The sequence below is a fragment of the Pseudopipra pipra genome, chromosome 6 (genome assembly GCF_036250125.1).
Source record: "Pseudopipra pipra isolate bDixPip1 chromosome 6, bDixPip1.hap1, whole genome shotgun sequence".
Classification (NCBI taxonomy): domain Eukaryota; kingdom Metazoa; phylum Chordata; class Aves; order Passeriformes; family Pipridae; genus Pseudopipra; species Pseudopipra pipra.
This window is the reverse complement of record NC_087554.1, coordinates 56,822,875-56,848,444: the sequence shown is the minus strand read 5'-3', so window position 1 is coordinate 56,848,444 and position 25,570 is coordinate 56,822,875. Positions and strand designations below refer to the sequence as shown.

Below are 25,570 nucleotides of genomic sequence, written 5' to 3'. Positions count from 1 at the left end.
TTTAAATAAAAATGATGACATTATTTTGCCGTTCTGCCCAATTACTGTAGTCTAAGATCACCTCATTAGGTTTTCTCTGCAGGATCAGTAAATAAAACCCTCAGAATGCATCCCATGAAACCAAATCCCCATGATCAAAGACCATATCAGTGCATTATAAGCAGATACATCTCTGAGCACCCACATTACCCTCCTCTACAAGGGGAAAATAAACCAGAGGGTAACAGAAAAGTAAATTTGCAGGATTCTTTACTTTTCCTGGAGATCTAAGAATCACACCATGACACCCCCACGAGTTACACCATCCTATCACCAGCCAAGCAAAGGTTAAATCATTACTTAAGAGTTTACTAAGCTTAAACTAAGTTTATAATTATTTTCACTTATGTTACAACAACCATCTTCACAACCACCCCTACATGTCAGTGCCTGCCTGACCCTCAGCACCTTAGCTCAGCACTGTCAGAAAGTAAGCTGAAGTAAAACAGAAACTTAAAATTAAAACAAAAAATTAAAAGTAAAACAAAAAACAAACCTTTTTTTGGAGAAGGAAACGGGTGTGAAGGCACAGAACACGATTCAGTCAACGACCAGGAACCTGTCATCGGGAGAACGGGGAAAGAGGTCTCTGCGCTCTAGACTGTAATATGTAGCAAGATATACTGGCTAAAATACCACGTGTTTGAAAGGAAAACTGCTCAAACCTACTTTGCAAGTTCTCCAGACTCATGGGTGAAGACCATTTATTACATCAAGTTAACTGTGAAAGATTAGAATTTAATGTAAGATCCATTCAACCCAGGAGTCAGTTCTGTGAAGAGTCTCCTAACACCCTCATGAAGGAAGCCAGCAAGCTTTGCATTGTGCCCCGAGGGCTGATAAGCTTCACCCTTGGAAGGGAAAGTTCCTAAATTAAAGGTCTTGGCTAAGAACTCTGCTGAATGCCAAATGTTGAGGACACAAGGAAAACATCCACCACGCACACAGATGCCCCAGCAGAACACGGTGCACATCCTCTCAAGCTGCAAAGACCTGACCTCTCTAGCTTTGATACCAGGCTTTACATTCACCACATTGTTCCTGGAAGTGAACAGTTGTTACTAATTAGCCCCAATGGTGGCACCTCTGATACTGAAGACCTAAACCTGGTAGGCAGTCAGTGGTAGGCTCCAAGATATCTTCCAAATTAGCCCTGCCAGAAGAACATGTTAGGCAGCTATCGCAGACAAATGACACCCTGTCCTCTGCCAAAGCAGAGGTGGATAAACTCCTCAGGCCACCAACACTGTATGCCTTAATCAAATGTCCAAAGGTTGATTTCTTGATATGCAAATTATGCATTAAATTAGCTCAGCTTCTCTCCATGCCTTATGGACTGTAGAGAGGCAAGTGTCATCAATCTAGTGTTCCCATGCATCGCTCATGAAAACCCTAGGACAAGCAACAGCTGCCCAACTCTCTAGTTTTCTCCAAGAGGAAAGAGCAAAACTACTGAAGCACATTTCTATGCATATTTCTATCCCTGACAATGTCCTCCAGTAAGTCAACAAAATCCAACATGACAATAACAAAAAATCCCCAACCCAAACCCCTCTATCATACAAGTCACAACAGACTGAAAATAAGACCCTAAATAACTAAACAGGGCACCTCAACACTGTCCCTTATTGGGAAGGACTAGAAACAAGTAATGGCAACAAAACAGTTCCATTTCCATGCCATCCCCAACCCCATGGCTGAATATGAGACCTTTCAAAAATATGTATCCATAAAAGCAAGTTGGAGGTGTAATATGTAAAACTCTTCATATTACTATTAGTTTTTTTATAACAAGGCCCAAGCAAATATTCCTTCAAGGGAAAACAAGGTATTGCTCTCATTTAAGTAGGACCTTGAGCACAAATAGGTCTTTTAAAATATGACTTCATCAGTTAAAGCTGCAAAACAATAGCTTTTCCAGAGGCAAGGCAGTGAAAATGCGGGAATCTGTGGTCTCCTGCTAGCTGTTCAGTGCACAGTCCAAGAGAGACACCCAAGCAAGCCTAAATCACGTAAAATATATTCAAATTTACATGAAAATCATGAGTCCCACAAGCTGCACTAAGAACTGGGCTCCAAACTACACTTCAGACCTTTGAAAATCCTCAAAGAACTCCTCACAGTGACACGCTTAACAGGACACAGGTCCACCAAATCTGATGTTTTTGAACAGAGAAGAATTACAGAGAAGCTTTAAGAGAAGTTTAAGAGAAGAAACCTTCTCTTATAAGCAAAACAATCTCCTTTATTTGGGATCATGTACATCTCAACTCTATCCATACTCTCTTTGTCAGGACCTCTTGTCATCCAACCAACTGGCTCTGGTCATTACAGCCATCAGGATGATCACACTTAAGACACTTCTGGACTACAGCTACAACGAAAAGTCATTCCATCAGCTAGGAGAAGACAAGAGAACAAAATTCACTGAAATACCAGTGTTTATCAGTCTGCCTGATCACATGGAAATTATTTTAGACATTTAAAAATCAAACCAGTTTTTTTTCAACCAGTTACTGCTGAGCTGGCATTATAGATGTAGAGCAGTCACATTAGAGTGTCCCCAGGCCAACATCACACATGACTTCAGGGCCAGGTGAAGAGCTTGCTAGCCAGATTCAAAACATTAACAGTCATTAAAGTAATACTCTTCATCTTGCAAATTTGGAGCAGAGATAATAAAGTCCAGTTCTCCTTGAAAGGAGAAAGGTTCTCCTCTTTTATTATGCAGCATTTGCACGGCCAACAGAGAGCTATGTCCACATGACAAGATATTCACTCACCTTTAAGTGTCCTCACATGAACTGGCAGGTCACTCTTAGTACTGTAAACATCATCTCCTGCAGACTGACGTCTCATCAAGCTTGGGTCATTCTGGACAAGCCAGTCAGCCACTTTGCTCTCTGCCGACATCACTTCTGTGTGAGCTGGTTCCTTACTATATGGTCTTCTCTGTCTGAGCGAAAATTTAGTTACGTGGTCTTTTATCTTTATTTTACCCGGGGTACCATCATCAAATTCAATGGTGAAAGAGGCATGACTCTGTACAACAGGGGCTACCACAGTATCAACATCCTTTGTTGGGATCTCATGGACCTGTGTCTCTGGAGATTTGGATGGCTGCTGAAATTCTTTAGTTGGAATCTCAAAATAACTCGGCTCTCTCCGGAAGGGAAACACAGATTGTTCCTGGGCATCTCTGTAAGTAGAAATATTCCCATTCAGTTCCTCTTCATGTTGGGTTATCTCTTTGGATCTCTCTGCAAAAGGAGAAAAAAGAGGCAATAAAACCTTAAATTCACAAACATCAGCTGAAATGGAATAAAGAAAAAAACACAAGTTCTGTATTTGTTAGCTTTGTACTCTGGCCTCATCACTGAAATTGGTGCCTTATGGTCTGACCACCAGTTGTTATATTCACTTTGTTCCTTCTTCCACTGCTCCCAAAAGAGAGAGCTGAGCTTGCACACACACACAGAGTTCTATGTTTTGACAGAACCTATGTGACTGGCACCATTTTAAGGTTTCTGTATGCCTGAGCTGATATGGAAGGAAGATCCCATTTCACTCTGCTGGATTCACTTACACAGGCACAGACACACACACATACACACAGACCCCCATTCAACTTCCACAGCTCAAAGGAAAAGCCTGAGTGTGCAAAGCTAATCACAGGTATGATTCTGCTGGATCAACACCTAAATCTCTAACATCACTAAGGATAAAACCATATTTTTTCAGTACTACTCAAACTTCTTGGCTAGAAGGTCACTCACTTATTTTAACCTCCTGGAAGGGCTATTAATCATAACCCCTCTCTGCTAGAGAACAGATACACGGTATGTGCACTGAAATATAACACTTATTTGTGCAATAGAGCACTATGCTTGACAGAAACATCAGGTTTACTGCACAAGCTGAAAAAGATGCATCTTCCATACATACAGATTCACAAGAATAGGAGTGGTAAGACAAAATGGCTTCCAAGGATGATGAGATGAGAAACAGATGCAGCACTGCTAAGTAACTAGGTCACAAAAAAGCTTAGTAAGGCCTTTCTCATCCACACTGAATTATTCCACAACTGCTGTTTCTAATGTTCAAATATTTTAGGGAAAACATTTTAATTCTCCCTTATTCCAGTTTCATCAGCAGCAACCCACATATAGGAACATGCAAATACAAGCACAAAAAAAGAAAGAGTGGTAATTAAAGCCTTGACACGGGATGGCTTCACACAGTAAACACCAGAAGTGTGCAGAAATTTTGTGTCCCCCATCTTCTCCCACCCCACATCGCCTCCATTACCTGAGTAATGTTCCTCTTGCCTTCTGTCGTCCTTGTTATTTGCATCATCCTCCCCCCACCAGGAGGGCTGCCCATAGAGAGGGGTGCGGTAAGTGTTCGTTTCTAGGAAGAAAACAAGCAAATACTTTGACACAGAAAATATCAATTTACCAGGTTCACAGAAGTCAACCACATGCCAAAAAGGGAAAAACAGCAGGGCCAGATGAGACCATGAACCTGTTGTACTGCAGTTTTAACAACAGCAAATTATATATAATAATATGTTCAGGCTTTTCTCTTTTTTTGCCCTTTTTTCTTCTTTACATTCTACTGCAAGATGGTGACTTCACCTCCCTTTGCTGTCTTTCATAGCTGTGTTTCCCAAATAGTGGCTCTTCTCCCTTTCTAGCCTCATTATTCACAGGAAGTGTAAGATTTTCGGCAGGACAGACTACAAAACACTAACCGCAAAATTGTCTGCATCTCATCAGCAATTTAGGTGAAAATCAGACTTTTCTCCACATTTTAATTGGGAAGACTTCAGTTTTGGCCCTTTCTTGCCCCACCATGTCCTTGGGTGTTTCGAGGTTAGAGATTTTTTCCACTATTTACCACTCCCACTCTAAGTGACACACATTCCACAACGGGAAATTCTTGAAGCATTACAAATTTAGGAAAAATGGTGAAACCATCTCCTTACACGTTCATAAAGAAGTAGAAAACTCTTGCTCTCTAAAACTTAAAGTAAATCAAGTGGATTCCAGAGTGGATTCCAGAGTCACTGCAGGACAGAGGTTTTTTTTTCTTGGAGAGGTTTCCCCTAGAAGAGCCAGTCTTGTATAATCTTCTCTGCTCAGTGAGCACTCACTGAAACATCAGGGCTTTCCTGCAACAACTGGTACCCAAAGGAGCTGACCCACTGCTTCTCATTTTGTACTCCACAAAATGAGATTGCATTTTGGCAGTGCCTTAGGCTGCTGCTATTTATGCAACAAATAAGAAGAATACACCCCCAATTTACCTGTGGTATAGTTATATTACGTTTTTTTAATAGTTTAAGAGAAGCAAATAAAGTAGCTTTTGTTCTTTCATCTAGAGGTGATAGAAACACCAGGACAGGTCAGGGGCTGAAGTTAAACTCTATCTTTGTTAGCTGCTTCTGCCTCTACCCGTAACAGCCGTCAGCACTGGCTTTACCAGCCACGTCTTAGCCCTGGCTCTGGCTCCAGAGCCAAAGCCGGGCTTCTACTGCCAGCTGCTGCTCAGCTTGTGGTTTTCAAACCACACACTGCTCTGTGTAAAGCAGCTCTCAAACAGTCCTGCAACTTTGCATTCCCTGCTTTAATAGGGACATGGCAGAAAGCAATCGTTAGCATAAGGGAAGTCAGGAGAGGAAGGGGGATTAAATAAGTCGAAGAAAAAAAAAAAGAAGCCTAATGTTATGCTGCTGTTTCTAAAGCTACACAGAGCCAGTGGCCACTACTTCAGAATATTTTTTTTCTAGAATCATTCTAGAAATATATAAGCTCATACACTGACAGTCCATAGGAAAAAAATTTTGCTTTACAGATGCAGCCCACAGGTCCTCTTCAAGAGATCTTCTTCGTGTTTCGAAATGAACCATGCAGCCTCCCTTCACATTGAGGATCAAAAGAGGCTGAAGGTATTACTCTCTGCCCAGAGTGTGTGGAAGATAAACCATGTTCCTATTATGTAGGCAGCCTGTGAAAGTTCAAAGGACGAAGCATTTCTCACCATGATAAATTGGAACTGCCAAGCAGTATGTTTCATAACTGAGGATGGGTAAACCACTCATGGGAGAGGGGGGTTAAAAAAGAAAAAAACAATTCACAAGGTTGTCAATGAACAGAGGCACTTCAGTGTAAGGTTTGGCTTCTGCTAGACTGAAACCTTCTGTCACACAGCCCAGCAGAAACCTACCACTCTCTCTCTTTATGTTATAACTTGCTCACTAGACCCCAGATCCAACCATGTAGGATCTGCTCTACCAACATCAGGCACTTCTTTTGGGCACACAATGGATTATCACCCTCTGACTTGCAGTACAGATCTTAGGGTTGATGCCCTAGAGGCAAATTGGGCCAGGAGAAGGAGAACAACACTTTAACACAAATCAACTAACAACAGCCAGTTATGTCTGAGCTAATTCGTGCCTAAAGATCAATGGGGCTCAACAGTAATGGGTTCAACTACCCTATACATGAAATACAAAGACCACCTGCACTCTTGCACAAGCAGCATCTTCCCCAAGGGTGGGTGCTGTAACCACTTGCATCTTGCAAAGAGTTGCCTCATCACATCCCAGCCCCTCACAGGATCACAAAGGCATCCTAGTCTAGAAGTTGCCAATGATCTATTCCAAGAAAATTATGTGGAAAGAGGCAGAAGTGTGTTAAGAGAGCTCGCACCCATGCTGCAGCACAGATATCTTCCCAGAAACTGCTGCAAGATCTGTGTCCCACCTGTGTACTGAACACAGGAGCCTTTGTCCCCCAGGAGCTTTTCTACTACAGGGAAAACGCAGTCAGGGGAGCTAGTCAGACTTTTGGTCAGACATTTTCTCTTGATGGGGAATTTGGGGATTGCAAAGGGGAAAAAAAAGTATTTATAAATAATAATGAGCCAGCTCCTCTGCTGTCTCAAATTTCCCTGAGCCCTAATAGGTGCTTGGAAATTCCCCGAACTTCCCCTCTGACAAAAGCTAGCACAAAGACAAAACCCCTGAGCAGCCAAGCAGCACCTAAAAAGCGTGCATCAGGTTGGCCAGAATGCACAGATCTGGATCCACCAGGGTGGGAGACATGAGAGACACTCCACTGCACTCACTGCATGGGAGAAGGCTCCTCCTGCCCCACAACACAGAGCTCATGTGGCCCCACCTGAAATGCCTGTTACAGCATCTGTGACAAAGCTGCACATTTGTGCATGTGTGGAGTTTCATTCCTTTCCTCTCCCAGCCTCCACAATAAACTGGAACTTCATTTTAAAGCTGCAAAAAGCACAGATGGAAAGCCGAGGAGTCAGCGACTTGCTATTTGGGGGCAGTTTTAATATTTTAAGAGCAATTAATGTCTCCACTGAGCATTCATATTAATTTGTATTTTGAAAAACATTATCAAGTGACACAGACACCATTATTCTTGGCTTCTGCTGAAAAGTGTTGTGGTTTAACCCCAGCCAGCAGCCAAGCCCCACACAGCCACTCGCTCACTCTCCCACCAGCAGGACTGGGGAGAGAAATGCAAAGATAAAAGGTAGAAAACTCACGGGTTGAGATAAAGACAGTATAATAGGGAAAACAAAAGCCATGCAAGCAAAGCAAAACAGGGAATTAATTCACTGCTTCCCATGGGCAGGCAGGTGTTCAGGCATCTCCAGGAGAGCAGGGCCCTATCACACACAACAGTGACAAACATTGTCACTCCAAATATCCCCACCTTCCTCCTTAATTCTGACACTTTATATACTGAGTATGATGTCACATGGTCTGGAATATCCCTTTGGTCAGTTTGGGTCACCTGTCCTGGCTGTGTCTCCTCCCAACCTCCCAGGCACCCCAAATTCCTTGCCAGTGTGGCCATACAAAAAGCACAAAAGACCTTGGCTCTGTGTAAGCTCTGCTCAGCAATAACGAAAACATCTCTATATTATCAACCCTGTGCTCAGCACAAATCCAAAACATAGACATACTAGCCACTGGGAAGAAAATTAACTCTACCTCAGCCAAAACCAGCACAAAGAGCTACATGAATTTGCTGCCCTGCTCATGTCAGAAGCTTCTGTCCCTTCTAATTTGCCAGTACAACAGACCTGACACCCCCCCTCCACTCCAGCTCTAACACAACAGTATTGTAGAAAAAGGGGAGGGGGTTAAAAAAGAAGCATGATAGGAACACAGCTAAAACAGATGGCTGTGACAGAAGTGGGCCAGGGAGCAGCTACACATGCAGTTGTGCCAGGGGGCTTTGCTCTTCACCAGCTGGGATGCATTTTGGGTAGCAACCTCAACCTGGACCTGCAGCATGTCTGCCTGTGTCCTGACACATGCAAACCACCCTGAAGCCACCACCTGTCTGCTGTGTTTTAGTGTAAGATGGATGCTCTTGCAAGAGCAGAGGGACTCAGGCCTTGCTTGGGTGAAGCAAGGAGCACCAATGAAAACAAACTCCTCAGTCATTTTAATGGTATGAGACTCCCTCCAATTGATGGCAGCTCGTTACCACCTCTCTCCACTCCGTGCCAGGCTGCCCAGATGGTGCCAATTCATTTAGACATATTTCTTGGCTCATCAATTCAGGCAGACAGCCCGAAAACCATCCTTTTAGATAACTGAATTGAGGTCAGCACAAGCATTCAGCCAGATAAATACTGAGCTACCAGTCATGGTGTAATACAGGGAAGGCCACTGACACACACATGTTCTGCTCCTGGTTTTCCATCTTTGGGGCAGTCACTCAGAAGAAAAAATTAAGGCTCTTTTAGCACAGAACAAGGGAGGTCCATTTGTTTAACAGTCTGACAAAAAAGTGGCCTGTTAAATTAATACAGAACTATCAGTCACCTGAAGGAGAGGCACCACAACAAGAGAAAATGAGACCTTTGAGTACAAGAGGCATGTTTATGGAAAAGTGAATCACACAGAACAACACAAGGGCAGGACCAAAATACAGCCCAGGTGACAAAAGGGAAAGGAGAAAGACTGTGTTGATGCTGCTTTCCAGCAGTGAGTGGGCAGAGGAGCTTTCAGGACAAGCATTCCAGCTCCTATTACAGAGGGGTCTGATTTCCCTTGAAGGTGTCTGTCCCCTGTGGTGAGGATAGGACTGAGGGGCTGTGCTTTCACCCAGGTCCTCACAAAGCTTCACACCATCAGGAGAGAGAGAGAGTCAGCAACAGCAAATTTCTTTGCTTACAGAAGCACATAAGGCTTTGAAGCTGTCTACTGCAAGTCATAACAAAAGCATGAGAAATCCAGCTTGCTTTAAGTCAAACTGTTTTTGATTCATTATTAATAACAATAATGTCCATCTTCAGAAGATGCAGAGAAGGCTTCATATGGCAGAGGCCTTGGGGAAAAAAAAAGACGATCTAGCTATAACATTTTAAAATTAATTCCTTACATCTCTGCTTTTTAACTCCTCTCCAAAATAGAGAATTCAGACTTAGTAAGAATAACCAGAAACCAAAATTCTTTGCTGCAGTATTTATTTCACATGTGCATGGCTAATCTAAGCCCCAGTCTTTTGTACCTGCTGTGAACATACACAGATCCCAGGTGCTTTCAAATCAGCCTGATAATCAAATTTATTTGTATCAGTGGCATGGTCAAATTTTTAATATACTGCAGTTACCACCATCACAGCTCAGGCAAAAAGCAGATACACCACCAACACTCCCCTAAATTAAAGGCTAGGGCAGAGCTGTGTGTCTAAATAGCTATTGCCATGATCTCATGGGGAAAGCAGCCAAAGACCATGGAAACCACTTGACAACTAGGCACAACTCCCGCTGCCTCCATCCACACTGCCTGCTGACCTCAGCCCTGGACATCAACAAGACTTTCAAGTCGTTCACTCTGTTGAGAAGACTCCCTATTCACACCGATGCTAACCTGGTGAGCAAGCCCATTTCACAGATCCTGGGAGAAGCTCGAGTCCTACTCCTGCAATTCGTGATGCCCATTTCAGCTGGACACTGCAAGCAGCCTCCACCCCTGGAAACTCAGGCCTGCAGCAGTTATTCAGAGGTTAGTCATCAGGTTCAGGATTACCTAGTCCCATCAGCCTGTGAGAGCTTTGAAAAAAGCAAAAAATTAAGATCAGCCCGAGGATTAACTGTGTTGAGAACAGAAGACCACAAACTAGCTTATCTCATCAAGTACCTCAACTCAGGTAGCAACAGATGGGGATAGGGATTGTGACCGTCTTGAAATCTGCTCAGTTCAAGGCTCTACCTGGCTTCCTGATTGCTTAAGGCTTTAAACATGAAAGCTGATGGTTATTTTTAGCATTAACTAGCTGAACTGTGGACACTCATATTCATATCTATATCCAACCCATAGGATTTGCCAAGGTCCTTGCCTCAAACATTTCACCAAGACCGATGATTTTCTGCTTACAGGCAACATACACCCGAAAGCTGCAAGTTCAACAGCATAAAGACTAAATTGGCTGTTTCCCATTCACTCCCCTGGATTTCTTTATCCTCAACCCCTCACCTCCTCCCATTTCTAAGCAGCTCTAATTGTTCACATTGTTTTGTTAAACCTCTTCTCTGAAAGCCTGCATTCCCTCCGCCTCTTTTCCACTCTGGGAAGCAATCCTTCAAAAGGCTTTTGTCACCCCAGACCTTGCTTTAATTAGTCAATGCAAATTCCTAAATACCTACAGGCTTAGCAAAGCAGCTCTTTCCCTAAAGCCTCTTTCTGCTGCCACTGAGCAAGCCCACTCCTGGTAAGAACACTACATTCTTCTTTCCACTGATCATTTTAAATTGCTGCCACTCCTCCGAGCAGCCAAGGAGAAACCGTGCACGTGTGCAGCTGAAGACAAGGTGAATTAGTCACATCGCAGATGAAAAAGGGACCCACTGATCACTCTGCTCATGTGACAGAGACGCTTTTTGGAGAGCGAGGGACTGGTTTAATGCTCAGGCTCCCTCCTTGCTTACACAGGCTTCAGTCCAATCCAGCAAAATGCTTCCAACAAAAAATCCTAATTTCCTCCATCGTTCAGTGGGGTGAGCAGCAGTTCACAGATTTTTTTAGATCTTCCCATCAGTCCCACTGCACGTGACACACTTTAGTGCTGGCACCCAAGAAGAACTCACAGCCCTTTTTGCCTTAGACTGGGCCCACTAAGGATGACAGAAACATAATGCTGGTCTGCAAATCACAGGCTAGAGAAATGGGTCACCTTGCTGAAGAGTCACCTAACATCCTGACTTTGAAAGTGCTCCAAATATCAACTGCTTATGCTTATGCTATGTAGGTTAAAACCAACCAGAGAGTATTTTGGAAGGTGGAAAGAATAAAAATGAGAATGTTCATGGAACCAGGCAGCAGCAGACGCACACTGGCAATGCTTTTCAAGAACCTCTTGCCCCTTGAAAGGCAGCTGGAGAGCTCTTCCCACAGTGGGGTTCACCTCTTCTCACCCTCCACAGTGTCACAGTTAATCATCACCAATTTGATCCCTTTAGCTGCACGCTTGTCAGGCAAAGTCCCAAACACAGTCACACAACACACAGACACAGCTAAAGCAACACAAAGAAAGGTCTTCTGGTGCAAAAAAATGGGAGTTGGGCACATGGAGGCATGTGCTTCCACACAGAGCTGGAGGAAACGAGGAGACCAGGGAGAAACATTACCCTGCTTCAGTACAGTATGTCAGCTTAGAGGGGTTTTCGTAAAGACAATACAAGGGAGATTAAGGTCAACTAACCCACTCCAATTAGCTATCATGAAGTCTTAACAGATTTGCCCCAAGTTGTACACTTTTCTAGAAAGCTGCTGTATCTATCTCTAGGTAACCTCACCCAAGACGCTCACCTCACTCTTCTACTTGCCCATCCTCTTCCATTCATTCACCTCCCTCATTCTTCCTCCAACAGACCCAGTGAGCAGTCTCTCTACTACCCCAAAAGCTTTTCAATCACTCTGCCATCCTGGAGCCACAGACCACCACTGGCAGTCATCTGTCACCATGCTTTAAAACCGTATTTGTTCCTCCCATGTACCAGCAAGCTCTAGAAGGCCACCAACTGATACCTGTGCAGAACTGGGGAGAGACCTGTCAGGGCAGTACACACAGGAGGTAAGAAGTTGGGTGAGATGGGTGAGATAAGGCTGCTGGGGAGGTCCTGGCACACCATGATAGGGAACAGGGAGGAAGTAAGTTTGACAAAGGGTCTTTCTTTAAAGGAAGGCAGAAGTTGGTAACAAAATGGAGAACAGAAGGAATTTCTCAAATGGAAAAAGTATGCAGCTGGGGAACAGTGAACATGAAGCAAACACCTCCCAGTTTGGCAGTTGGTTTCAATCCCACATACTGGCACATTAGGAAGTACAGCCACTTGAGACCATACAGGGCTTTTTGAAAGAAATGGCTTGTTGCTTCTTTGCCTGCCTGCCTGCCTGCCAGCACCATGCCACAGCAGCCATACATTTTCTGCTCTGAGTCACCGTCTCTGTTCAAACACCAGCTCACGATTAGGAAATTAAAAATAGACCAGACATGTGCCAGAGAACTTACCAAACCTGCTCAGCCCACAGGTTTTCCAGAACACCCACAGTGACAAGGCACACATGAGCCATCACACCAGCTGATATTTTTTGGAGGCTGAATCTCCAAAAGCCAAGAGTGTGGAATAATCAAGGGGTTTAGAAAGATGACCCTTCCAGAACTGCTCTCAGATGCAACCCACAACACTCCATTGTCAGAATCATGACCCAGCGCAGGGCTCAAGCTGCACTTTGTTCAGAATCTTGATTAACTGGTTCCTGAGCAGGTACCTGTAATTGCTTTCCTCTCTCCTTTCTCCAGCTTCGCTTGCGGGGACTCAGCGTAGACGCCATGCTCCATGGGCTGCTCCGCCCTCTTCATCGCTGTGCCTTTGTAATTCATCTGGAGCTGGCTGGTGTACTTCTCATGCTGCAGAGACACAAGCAACAGTGAACCCCCTCTTCCCCGCCAACAGATCACTCACAGGCAAATACTGCAGCTCTGTTCTGCAACAAAAATCATGCACACCTGAGTAGGTGCCACCGAACAGCAGAAACGCCAGCCAAGAGGCTTTCAAATACCCCATTTGGAAGCCATTAAGTGGCAATTCTAGTCCACGAGAAGGTCACTGTGACTTAGCTATGCAAAAAAACTAATTAGGAAATCCTTTAAAGAATAAACTAAGAAGAATCAGAACTCAGGCCATTTTCCATTCAGGACTCAAATCCTGAAATCCCCTTTGTTCTTAAAGGAACATTGTAATTTATTTCAGGGCGTTCATCTGCATTATCTCAGTTTTTCGGCAAAGGCAATTGAAATCTATTTTAATTATTTTTCTCCAGACCCTCTCTCCAGCTAGAAAGTGATTCTGCCTTAAAACAGGTTCCATATTAACACAGTAAATGAGCTATTTAGAAGTTGATTTATTACAAGTAAATTAATAAAAGGGTGTACACATCCAGATTACCTGAGTAAGTTCAATGAATCATCTGCCCAATTCTAGCTGCTACATTATGACCTTCTCCAAGTCCTAAACATGGAACCAGGGCTAAGAAGACAGTAGATGCTACTGAGCTATGTGTAGCACTGATATCCCAGTCCCAGAACTGAACATGACAGCTTTCTTGCCTAGAGGGGGTTAACTTTTCTGACTTAGGTAAGAGGATGCTTGAATATTTCTTACCTGCTACTGAACTGTGTTTAAAAAACACCTCACTCATAAGAGGACTGACTACTGAATAAGTAAAAATTGGGAGCTTGAAGGCAAAAACGAGATGATACACATGAATAAATTAAGCAAACTTTAGCCTGCTGGAGAAGTGTGATGCAGTTGGTCAAAGTCCCCATGCTCAGAAAAAGACACCTGCACTCCTCCTCTTCTGGGAAAGAACAAGGTCTGCTGAGCTTTACCCACAAGCTCATGTGCTGACTGTTCCTTGATATGTTACAGCTTTAAGAAACCTTTTATTTTGTTGGCAGTCACGAAATCAGAAGTAACTTCATCTACCTGTTAGCACAGGTTAAGAGAGATCGGCGCTGAGATAACTGGGAAATGTATCTCTCCTCAAAGGAAGGTTTTTATTAAGTCCGAGCCCAAGGAGAGCCTCATTTCACTGCCATCAGGAGTATTTTAATATTTCCCTCTGCTTGACCATCACTAGTGTACTTAAACCATTTGTTTTTAAAAATACACCTGCACCCAGCCACCCTTACCTTTAATGCCTCTTCCGGGACTTTGTGTTGAATTTGTTCCAGGACGTACATGTTCGAATGTACAGAACTCGTTAAGGAAATGACAAAGGAATTGGATGGAAAGAGAAGTGTAGCATTTAGTCACAGAATGAAAACAGGATCATAAAACCAGAGAATCTTAAAATACACAGGGTACTAAAAGTTGCCTGGGCTGCATCCCACCATGGTCTTTGTCTTGCATGGTTTGCAAGAGTGTGTGCAATCACATTTCCTGGTCAGACCTGTGCCAACTGAGGGGCAGCAGACAAGGGGAGCTGGGCAGAAGCCTGGGGGAGCACTAGCAACTCTGTGCAGGACCTAGGGGAGCAACCAGAGCCCTGACTCAACTCACACCCTGCTCCTCTCCACCTGGCTGGCACCTTCAGGCAGACTACTCGCAGTATCCTGGCCAAGACAGTCCAATCTCACATACTCTGGATAAGGGAGCAGTAGAGTTCAGCTCCCTGCCTGGATGCCTGGGACTTCGGTGCTCTCTTGCCCTGACAAGGCTTTCAGCCACTGCAATTTCCTAGATGAAAAGTAAATCAGGTCATGGGCTGTTGTGACCTCTTAGGAAGGGAGGCATTCACATAGCTGAGCCCAGGCAATAATCCTCAGCAACACCGTATTAGGGGAAAAAAAAAAGTGAAAAAAAAGTAAAAAAAAAAAAAAAAAAAGAGTAAGCATCTGGAATGTCATCATGGACAACCCAATCAAAGGGGAGGAAAAAGAAAGGATGGAAAATGTTAGACTAAAAATAAACCAAGTGATACTGGCCTAGCAGGGAAAACTCTGCACAGTCTGTAAGTGAAACTGTAAATGGAAAAGAGAAATGCTCTCGTGCAACAGAACACAGCTGACTTGAGACCTCAGGAGATGTTGCCATACACACTGAGCTGACTGCAGTGTGCACAGGAAGCAATGTTAAAGAGAGTGGCTCCAAAGCAGCAAAGGAGAGGAAAACATTGTAACTGCCATAGCAACTACACTGGAGTAGAAAGATGACTAAAACCTACGTTCTTTAAATTTTTCCTGTTGAGGGCAATAAATTCTACAATTCATAAGTGCAATCACTCATTTTACATGAATACCCATGTAAGGGCTGCAGGATTAAACACTTCAACTCAGCTGCTCTGAATTGCTTTCTATAAAAAGTTTAAACCTGTATTGCAGTCATTAAAACCCACCCACACTCCAGGCACTGGCTAATGCTTTCCTAGGACTACAGTTCACAGCAAGTCTTCTGTGAGTTTCTCCATATATAGAGAGACCAGAAGACACGTGACCAGCTATATCAAAAAAACTCATTTGTAAAGTCAAGAAAAACTACAACTGAGGTCGCTTATGGGACTGTAATGGGCTTCATTGAGGCTCAGCCTCTCCTCACTGCTTCAGCTCTCTGGGCTCCAGCAAAGCTTACAGTATTCCAAGGGCTGCAGCACGGCCAAGCACAAACTGGGGTCAATAAAAGGCAGAAGAATGTGGCCTTGAGGTCAAGGATGCAGAAGAGTCTTCCAGCCAAACATTTCACACCAACAAATGGTAAAACTTAGTCTCTGCCTCTATTCTCAGAAACGTCTGGACTGTTTTAACTGACGTTTCCCCAGAAAAGAAAAAAGAAACCTGGAGAAGACACTTGCTACTTCTAAATTCAGCTTGAGTGGGCAAAGTTTGGCAGATAGAAGCAACTGAAAAAAAGTGAAGAAAGTATTAGATTACATGAAAAGGCAGCAAAAGGAGCCTCTACTTACCACTGTTGCTCTGCAGGCTAAGAAAGGCAACATCTATGCTTAAAGCCTGTCAGGATAAAAAGGAAAGGGATGAAGGCAAAGGTGTTTTAGCAGACAACAGCAGGATTTGTGGCTCTGTAAACAAAGCAGTAACTGCAGCCTAGCTTCCCTTGATAGAGGTGAAACTTGCTATTGCTAAAGAGAGATTTACTCTTGCATTTTGTAGCAGAAGCAATTTGCACAGGCAAATTAATCAATACAGAGTCAAGGGTCTGACCACAAGCCCCACAGCCAAATGTTTAAGGCTGAAGGCCTGAAAATTGTCTGAAAGCAAGCATCTGGGTGAAATGACTGACAAAACCATTCAAGTTGGACGAAAAATAAGAAGGAAGATGTTAGTTCATACAAAAACATATGAACCATGTTTCCTCCCCTGCTGGTACCAGCTACAGTTGCCACACAAATAAAAAGAAAAAAATGCAACCCTTCCTAGGAGGAGACTGAAGAGGCACCTCCACAGTGCAGGGCCTGATTCAAAGTCCCATGAAGGCAGCAGGCACCACGAATCTGCTCTGCATCAGGTTCATGGTGGAGAAACGCAAGCTTATAATCCATCCAAAGGCTCCAGGAGACAAAACAAACATCCTTATTCAGCAGTCATGATTAGCCCTGGTAACTCTTCACACAGCAAACAGCACAAAACCCAGACAAAGACTTGAGTCCCACTCCCTCTTCAGACAGGAAGGATATCATAGCCAAAGCGAATGACATCGTTCAGTTTGAGGGTGATGTACTTCTGGTCAGGAATCCTCACATCATTGACGAACGTCTGCAGGAGAGAAGCACAGGAATGGGGTTTGACTGAGGGTATCAAGGATCTCAGAGGGATGGGGCTCCTGGAGGGCACCCATGCCCATCTGCCAATGGCACTGCACACGTTCAGGGTGCACTAGCACAAAGCCAGCCAGGTGAGGAGCTAAGTTCCCTGGAAAAACCAATGCCAGCAAGCAGCTCCCATGGGCAAGTCAGAGCACCCCAATTACGCTTCAAAGCACAGTGCTGTGAAGGGACCTCCAGGGAGATTTACCTTTCCACCAACTGCAAATGCAATTTGAGTCCCCGACTTGAACACGTAAATGAGGTGCCTGAAGTTAAGAACTTCAAATGCTCTCGGCTCTCCTACACCCTTCACAACCAGCAAGAGCAAACAGTGCAACTCATACTCTTAATTACTGAGCTGGGAATCAGTTTTCCGCTGGATGTCAAACAAGACCGGTGTCAGCCCCAAGGCCTGATAATTTAACAAGCAAAGCCTATCACAGAAGAAGGGGAAAAATATTTGCAGCGCCATCACCATGATATCTGAGGCCACACTGTCCATGACACCAAACTCCTCACACTAAAAATTCACATACTCCTTTTCCCCATGCTCCAGGCAGTTAATTGAGGCCTAAAGAAACTAACACCCTTATAAAGGTGCAAGAAATGTACTTCACAGCTGTGAACAAACACCTTTGATGTCTCTGCTTTCTGAGCGGACCCACTGTGAAGCAATTCTCGCAGAACAACTGAGGATCACATCAAGAAGTCATGGACATATTTCACAAATAAATCCATGTACTTTTGTAATAACCTGGGCCAAATAAATAAGAATCTCAGCTGAAGAAGCTCCAGGGTGCTGATGGGGATTAGGCACGGAGTTGGATCCAGGGCAGCCCCAGACACACACCTGACTTGGCAAGGTGGGATTCACCCAGCCTCTCGGACCAGGAATGGCTGCTGGGTCTTTGTATCCTCAGTACAACTGCAGCTACGGTCTGAGGAATCAAAATCATGCTAGAAAATGAATTTACATGCTTTCGTCACTGAGGCACAGCCTGCCTTCTCCCCTTGTCCTTCTGCCTTCTCCCCTCAGCCAAGCCAAACATGCATGATCAGACCTATTATTAACCACAGAGGAAAAATAAATGCTTGAGCAGGAAACTAGAACCTCAGCAGACAACAGCCCCCAGCTTCCTGGCAATTTACAGAAGAGCTGGGAAACAGGCCTGTAATTTCAGAATAAAAAACACTGTAGTTAGTTAAAAGGCACGGAATTCCAATTTATGTGCAAGTTTTAATATTTAAAAAACCCACAATAATCACATCTGAAACAGGAATAATTATTTGCTGAATTTTCTGCAAAGCAAAAGTCTGCAAGAAAACCCATTTTGATAGTTACCTATTTGTCCATGGTTACTTCAGATAAAATAACTCAAGGAAAATGCTTACTGCAGATAGAAGCACTACCTTCAAAACCAAAAAGCTCTGAATAGAGAACTGAAGAATCACCTGAACATTATAACAAAAACAAACATCTTGACAATTAATATGAACCAGATTATCCAGCAAAGCCATATAATGCATTGTTGACAACTCAAAGTTAAATACAAAATAAAAGGAAATTCTGAAAATGGATTTAAAATCAAAAAAGTCCTCAAAAGTGATTTCTTTAGTTTCAGGGGAGAAAACAAGTTTTTAATGACAATTTTCAAATAAGGACATATATTTCTTTCCTGCAAAGTGAATTTGGTTTGGCCACAGTCTTCTTCAACAGAAATTTGTTTGATCAGCTGCAGAAGACGACACTGCTGTAACTCCTTTTACTCCACTCGCCCTCTGAGAACAAGTCTATTATTAAAATGTTGTAAATTCATATGCTTTAGCATGTGAAGATATAAAAGAATTAGTGGTACAAGTCTTCCCTCTCTTGTAAACACAATTTTTAGCTGCTATTTTGCCACCATGAGTTAAATACCACAGGTTTTAAACCCAGGGCCCAGCTAGAGCCCAGACCAGTTACTGGAAATATTCCCATTTCAGCAGGGCTCTGTGCCTTCAGCTATTAGGCCGAGAAGGATTAACACTCATTCGTGCTGTGTTCAGATGCCAGAAGAGGCAGAACAGTTGAGGGCTGCTTTTGCCACTGTTTTTGTACAAGTTTCTGGGCTCCTCTTGTGGTTTAGTGGTTGTGATGGTGGAGGGCTTCTGTTTCTAAGTCCAAAACAATGACTGCAGTAAAACTCCCACTGGGAAGACAATTATGTGAATCGAGCTTAGACCTGCTCCAGCAGAGGAATAGCTCCACTGGTATGAAGAAGCTGCCAAAATAGAGGCATGCTATGACATTAGGACAGTTTAAACTGCAATGGTGTATTTAAGTATCACAGAATGCAGGTGGGCAAACAAAACCATCACTGAGCTGCCTAACACCACTGCATGACTCAGGAGCAGAGCAAGGGTTAAGATGGAGGCAGGTTCAGTTCCCTGTTCTGGGCTCACATTATCCCTTGGTCTTCACACAAACCAGGGGCAAGGCAGGCAAAAGAGAAAAAAAGTAGTTTCTCCCCAAAGAAATTAAATGTCTCATCATCCCATAAATCACTCCATGCACTGACAAATGACTTGCCAGAAGGTCACCCTGCTCATGCTGAACAGCCGCTCCAGAATCTTCATCGCCAGTTTAAAGTTAACATGCCCAACATGAAACTGAATTTATTTCCTCCTCTTTTGCAAGGGACTTTATGATTTGGGGAGCCCTGAAGCATTCTGCAAGGACACCGGGAGAAAGAAATACAATATTCACCAAGACGAGATGCCACATGACCTCCATCTCGGGCCTTGCAAATAATTATGTATGTTTAGCTTAACTCGTGCCAACAGCTGCAGTGACCCAAAAGGGCCTGACAGCAGAATTTAGAGAGCACAGGAGCACTTGCAGACTCAGCACACCCCGAGTCTGCCTCCGCCAGCCGGGAGGTTTGATACTTACGCCATTTAAGCTCCCGAGATCCTTCACCCAGTGCTCATCCTTCTCCTTGTCGTAGTTGATCACGGCGTGCTGCTTATCGACACTGCGGGACTGCCAATGGAAGCACAGTGAGCGTGAGACCGGTCAGGCATGAGAGACATGGTTAATCAAAGCAACATTTAGACATTAAACTAACTTGATACAGGGTAGGGGGAGAGGGGGGGAAAGCAGGAAGGATTAAATGTTATTTGCTACTGCAGATAATTGAAGGATAAGAAGTAAACGCTTCCACGGTCGTTTAAACAGTTCACTGAAGACAATACACTGTTTGCATGGAGAGGGGGAAAAAAAATTAAAAAAAAAAAAAAAAATCACTGAAGGCTGTTAAGACTATGCCATTATTTCAATAAATTATATCAATACACACTGAACAAAACCAGTCAAACTGAAAGCCTGGGGGGCAGGATCTCAGCCAGTGCGAACTAGAAGAGCTACATTTTTCAACTGCTGAAGCCAGCGGCCTCATCACTAGGGATGCTCCTATATGGGATCATTTCTTCCTATTTTTCAAAGAGAAAAAAATCAGTTTTTAAATTACAAACCAAACTCATTCCCAACAATGTATACTGTTCCCAGGATTATGTCCTGGAGTTGATTTAAAATTCTAGGATGTGTTCCAAGTTGGAGAGAGGTTAGTAGACCTGGAATGAGAAAGAAAGCAATGCCAGGAAAATTCAAATTTTAAGCTATGTTTGAGAACATTGAACTTGACGGTGACCTGGTGCCACTGGCTTTGCCACAATGCACAAGTATCATATGCACCTTATCTTCAAAACAGAGTATGACACTTCAGCAAGAATCGTGTCAGACTTCTGAGGAAGAATGAGATCTACGAATTATTTTGAAATATGGTGTGTTACAGCTATAAAGACATCAGACTGTTGGTATTTAGACCTACTCCCTCTTGTAACTTGAATTCTGGCTGCAGTTGACCTCAGCCAGACACTGGAACTGGTCGCTCCACCAGCATGCACACAGCACTGGTATTCCAGGCCAGAGGAGGGGAGGGCATGCTACCAGAGCAGGGAGACAAGCCAGGCCTCAAGTCAGCTAATCCTCATCTTCCTGGGCATCAACAAACAAGTTCTTGGTGAAAAATCCTTCCCTTTTCCCAAGTATAAACATGCTGGTTTCCACAGCACCGCTCTCAGCAGGCCATTATCTGCTTCCCTGCAAGCATGCAGAGGCAAAGATTGTTTCAGGGCATTCCTGGTGAAAACACAGAGGCTTTTTTCAGACAAACTGCTGCTATTTGCAGGAATTTCTTCTGGCCCTGCCAATGTCAAGCACATTGGTAATACTGCAACAGCTGACAAATGGCACCTCCTTTCCCTGCAGAGCACACATCAGCCCAGGAGATGTGTCCTCCAGGATAACCCTGAAGTACCAAAATGAAGCAAGCACACACCTGGCCAGAAGATTGCCCTTCCACCTTGCTATGTCCCTCACACCATTAGTGACATGACACTCCAAGCAGAGGCAGTGAGGAGAAGGGCAGTTTGGGTCCATGCCTCCAGCTCCTTTTCTAACACAGTTATCCATACACTACTGAACTTACAAGGCAGCACTTCATGCTTTGCTCTCCAGCTGGTGCTGCTCAGACATCAATCACCCCCCAAAGATACCAATAAGAACTGGTGGGACAGGCAGAGACAAGGTGGTTGGGAACATCCCACCTATGTTTCCTGCCTTGCTGAGCACTAAACATGGGAATCAACTCACAGCAATGTCCTCCCAGAAGGGGCACATGCAAATCCCTCACTCCCATGCCATCCCCACGCTTGGTGTCTGACCTGTGACCTCAAGGCTGGGCAGGGCTTAAGCATTTGCAGTGTGAAGCTGCTGGTTCTCCGTTACTACTCACATGAGATGCAGCCCCTCAGTCCATTTTGCAATTGCCTGAGTTGCTATGGCATGGTATGCAGTGTAAGGTAAGGATGGTCCAGGTAAGGATAGTTGAGGGATGCTGCCAGGCCCTGCCCCTCAGCACACGGCAGGAGGACAGGAATGTCTCCTGTCACAGTATCAGGTATCACAGCAGCTCATGCTACGCAAGCTGGGGTTGTTTCTGACCTGCCACGTGGTCCCTCCCATGCTTTGAGGGGATGTGAGCCCAGGGTCTGTCCCCACAACAGTCTGGCTGTGTGGGCACTGCACCTGGGCTGGGGCTCCTACAGGGTTCACCACAGCTCTCCTACAAAGGAGAGGGGGAAGACCATCCCTTCCCCTCATCCATGGCCATTTAAGTACTTCATCCTGCTGGACTCAGAGACAATTGAGTACAGGGCCTGCAAAGATGTGGTCATCCCTGGTCCCTCTGCTACCTGAAATTGTGGACATCACTGTTCCCAATGAGATGTGAGGGAACATTGATTAACTAGTGCAGCAATGTTTGCTTTACCTTTTTACAGCACGTCATAGAGACTCATTTAAAGATTAACAGACTTTAAAGGCAGAACAAACCCTCTAGTCCCCCTCCAAGTACAGAAATGCTTCCACCCCAAAAAGGTAACCCAGAAAAAAAATGGGGTAGATTTCATTTGGTATCTGATTTTAAAGGAATCCACAGGTCATCTAAATAAAAGTTTATTTCTGGGAACCAGCTGTCTCTCAAAAATTCTGTTCGCCCAGCATCTGACCCTGATGTAGGTCAGCACACCCTTCGGTCTGCTTTGTTTTACAACAGCTGACTACAGCCACTCAGGGGTCCCAAATCAGATGAGGGTCATCTCAGGGGAGCAGACATGTATTCCAGCAACATGATATTACCCTACATAAATGTAGGAAGAGGTCACCAAAGGAACCAATTTATGCCAAAACTTCCTGTTTTCCAAGGAAGTTTCAGCTGTGTTCAAGAAAGCCCATAACAAAAGGAGTAAAAACAATATGCAAAATCTGACCCACAGTCTTCATACAACCTCTCAGCACCTCTTTAAAGAGCACATCAGGAACACAGCAAACTGTTACCCAGATTGCACCTCTGTGAAATTTCATGCTTTTGTGGAGAAGAGAGGGATTTTCTTAGTTTTGTTTATGTTAAACCAGCAAACATCACAGGAACTGGCAGCAGGAGTTCCTAAGGGCCTGTCTCCAAGGAAACTCAACTTAAAATAACTAAATTCACACCTTATTTATTTCGATGCAGACTTGCCAAAGGTCACTCTTACTTGAGAACTGAGGTGTGGTTTATTTCAACATCAGTCACATTTAACATAAACTGCTCTTGTGTGCAGTTGACAGCAGCAACCCAGAGGCTGGTGGTGCCTTTGCTCCCAGACAGAGGAGCAAAGTGCCTCAATCCCACTTCCCAAGAAGAGACTAACCAGTGTCCAGACTGCTAACAACCGAGAGCCCGCGAACAGTCCTGCAGAAGTCACTTCAGCCTAGCAGGCCAGTGGTTTATAATATGTGACCCACTGAATCACAGAAAGTGATTTAGGAAACCTGAGTCAACATGTTATAGAGCTGCCTATGGGTGCAGAGCTGCAACTCCACTGTAAAGATTTTAGGCATTTATAAATTGAAAAACTGCAATTAAGTTGACTGAATCACAAACATAAGAAGACTCCCTAGCCTAAATGCACACTTGCACCAAATACTGAGACCTGCTTAATGATCAACCACTACCTCCACAACAAAAGGCAAGACTGATCCATATGTCAGGAGAGGACACAGAGGTCCAAGAAAAAAAAAAATCACAACAGAATTTCCAATAAAGTGTTGAAAAACCCTGAATTGCCTATATCCAGATGTCAAAAGCAGCAAAGAACCAGTACATCCTTGCAGTTAGTCTATTTAACGAGAAAAGCACTTGTGATGAAGCCAGAAGCACTCCTGAACTATGGGCAAGGATCACTGAGGTTTTGCTTGGATCCAAATCACAAAACCAGAGCTGGAGAGATTGAGAAGAGGAAAAGAAGGCAAGCAAGGGAGGTGTCCTCCTAAACAGCAGTGATCTGCAGGCAAGAAAGAAGGGTACATTCTGAGAGGCTGGGAATGAAGGAAGAGTACAGGGTTCTCACCATATCCCAACACTGGACCTGTTATCAAATGAAAACAACTCTCAGGAGAACACGTGTGCTTTTCTGATTAAGTACATTTACACTTCTCTGCAGGGAAAACATTGGACACTGATTTGTTACTACACTAGGCTCATCCAGGGCTGGCATTTCCAGACATTCAAATCACTTCCTAATATAAGGTTGTGCTGCTTCTCCGTCATACCATCTACAATGCCTCATGTTTTAAATACCTAGTAGACAAAACGCACACGCAGCATGTAACTGAGGACAGAGGTACTTTATAGCTCTTCTTTCTCTCAAGATCATATTAAGCAAATAGTCCAAAACATACACAGGAATGGCACCTGTGGGTCTGCCAGTCCCATACCAGTACTAAGATCTTGGATCACCAGTCTCCAATCAGTCATGCAACCAGGCAGCTTGCTTGTGATTCTCAAAACTGCACACATCAAATCAACAAAAGCCCCTGCTTGGCATGGGAGCAGCAAAAGCAGCTTCAGAAGCGCGCAGGAGTCTCCATGGAGGCACAAATCACGCTGGCTACGTGCGCTGCAGACACCCCACAGCTTTCTGTTTTTGGTGAAGGGTCTGATACATAGAAGAGGGCACTCAGGATGAAAGCAAAAGCAGAGACGCCAAGCAAAGCCCACAAGGAAACAAGACCTGCTTAGGAAGGCAGGAGGAGAAATACAGCCAGACAGCCTGCGTTTCCCCACAGGGCCGGGGAGCAGACGCAGCTCAGCTGTCTACACGGATACAGATGCTACTTTTTTCTCAGGAGAATTACCATGGGCGAGAGCCTCCTGCTCAGGGTTGAGATTTGGACCTCAGCCCTGCCGGTGCCGTGAGGCACCGTGGTATTGGAGATAAAATAAACAAACGAGAGCAGTTTCCCTGTTCCTCACTGCAGTCTGTTGTGCACGTCTGGCAGTTCTGGTGGCAGCATGCAATAAACAGTTGCTCAAATACTTTCCATAGTGAACAGGTTACATTTCTGCCAGTACTGTGCTCTGCACAAGTGTCCCAGTAAGGGAATACAAACCTCTGTTGGTGTCCCACTTTAGAACAGAGACAGGCAAAGCCAAATAAAAAAAAATAAATAAAAAAAATCCCTTGCATTCTGACCCAAAATGTGAATTTTGCTTCTCAAAAGTAAAAAGCTGGATAACATTTAATGATCCACAATGCATTTCACAGCATTGTGTGTATTGGCTGCTTCAGTACTTTTCCAGAATATCACTGAATGCTCTGTCCTGCCCCAGGCTGGTTGCAAATGTGCCACCCCCACGAGAGGCAGCCTGATCGCTCCCAGGGGCAGGAGCTGACAGCTTCTAATGACTCTGCCTAGGCAGACAAATATCTCTTCAGCAAGTGTAGCCACCTTATCCCAGGGATGGACTTGCTTTACAGCTCTCAAGCTGCAGAGGCTCCTGCCTTCAGCTTTGTTGCAGCCAAGATCGTGGGTTTTGTGGATCGATGGCAGGACCAGGGCCTGAGTATTCATGAAAAAATAAGGCACTGAACAAAAGAGAGAAATCCCCCAGGAAAATGAAACTGTAATCCCCACAGCTTGGCAAAGGGATTTGGAGGCTGGCATGGTTCCTGTAAAAACTTAACCCCTTATTTTGGGGTAAAATGGGTTTTTGCTTGCTGGTTCCCCTATTCCCA

The 25,570-nt window shown here is 44.3% G+C and overlaps 1 protein-coding gene across 6 annotated transcripts in view; it reads right to left on the bottom strand.

Moving 5' to 3' along the window:
• Positions 1–25,570, bottom strand: part of CEP170B (centrosomal protein 170B) — a 58,586-nt gene that overhangs the window by 25,353 nt on the left and 7,663 nt on the right. For 4 of the 6 annotated variants that reach the window (XM_064659342.1, XM_064659344.1, XM_064659346.1 and 1 more), the window contains exons 3-9: positions 19,842–19,931; positions 16,781–16,859; positions 14,283–14,341; positions 12,860–12,998; positions 4,348–4,449; positions 2,823–3,299; positions 536–598 (exon numbers count right to left, since the gene is read on the bottom strand). In XM_064659342.1, coding sequence (XP_064515412.1) covers positions 536–598; positions 2,823–3,299; positions 4,348–4,449; positions 12,860–12,998; positions 14,283–14,341; positions 16,781–16,859; positions 19,842–19,931 — 1,009 coding nt within the window. The remainder of the gene's footprint in view (positions 1–535; positions 599–2,822; positions 3,300–4,347; positions 4,450–12,859; positions 12,999–14,282; positions 14,342–16,780; positions 16,860–19,841; positions 19,932–25,570) is intronic. The other 2 variants (XM_064659345.1, XM_064659348.1) reach the window with 1 other exon arrangement.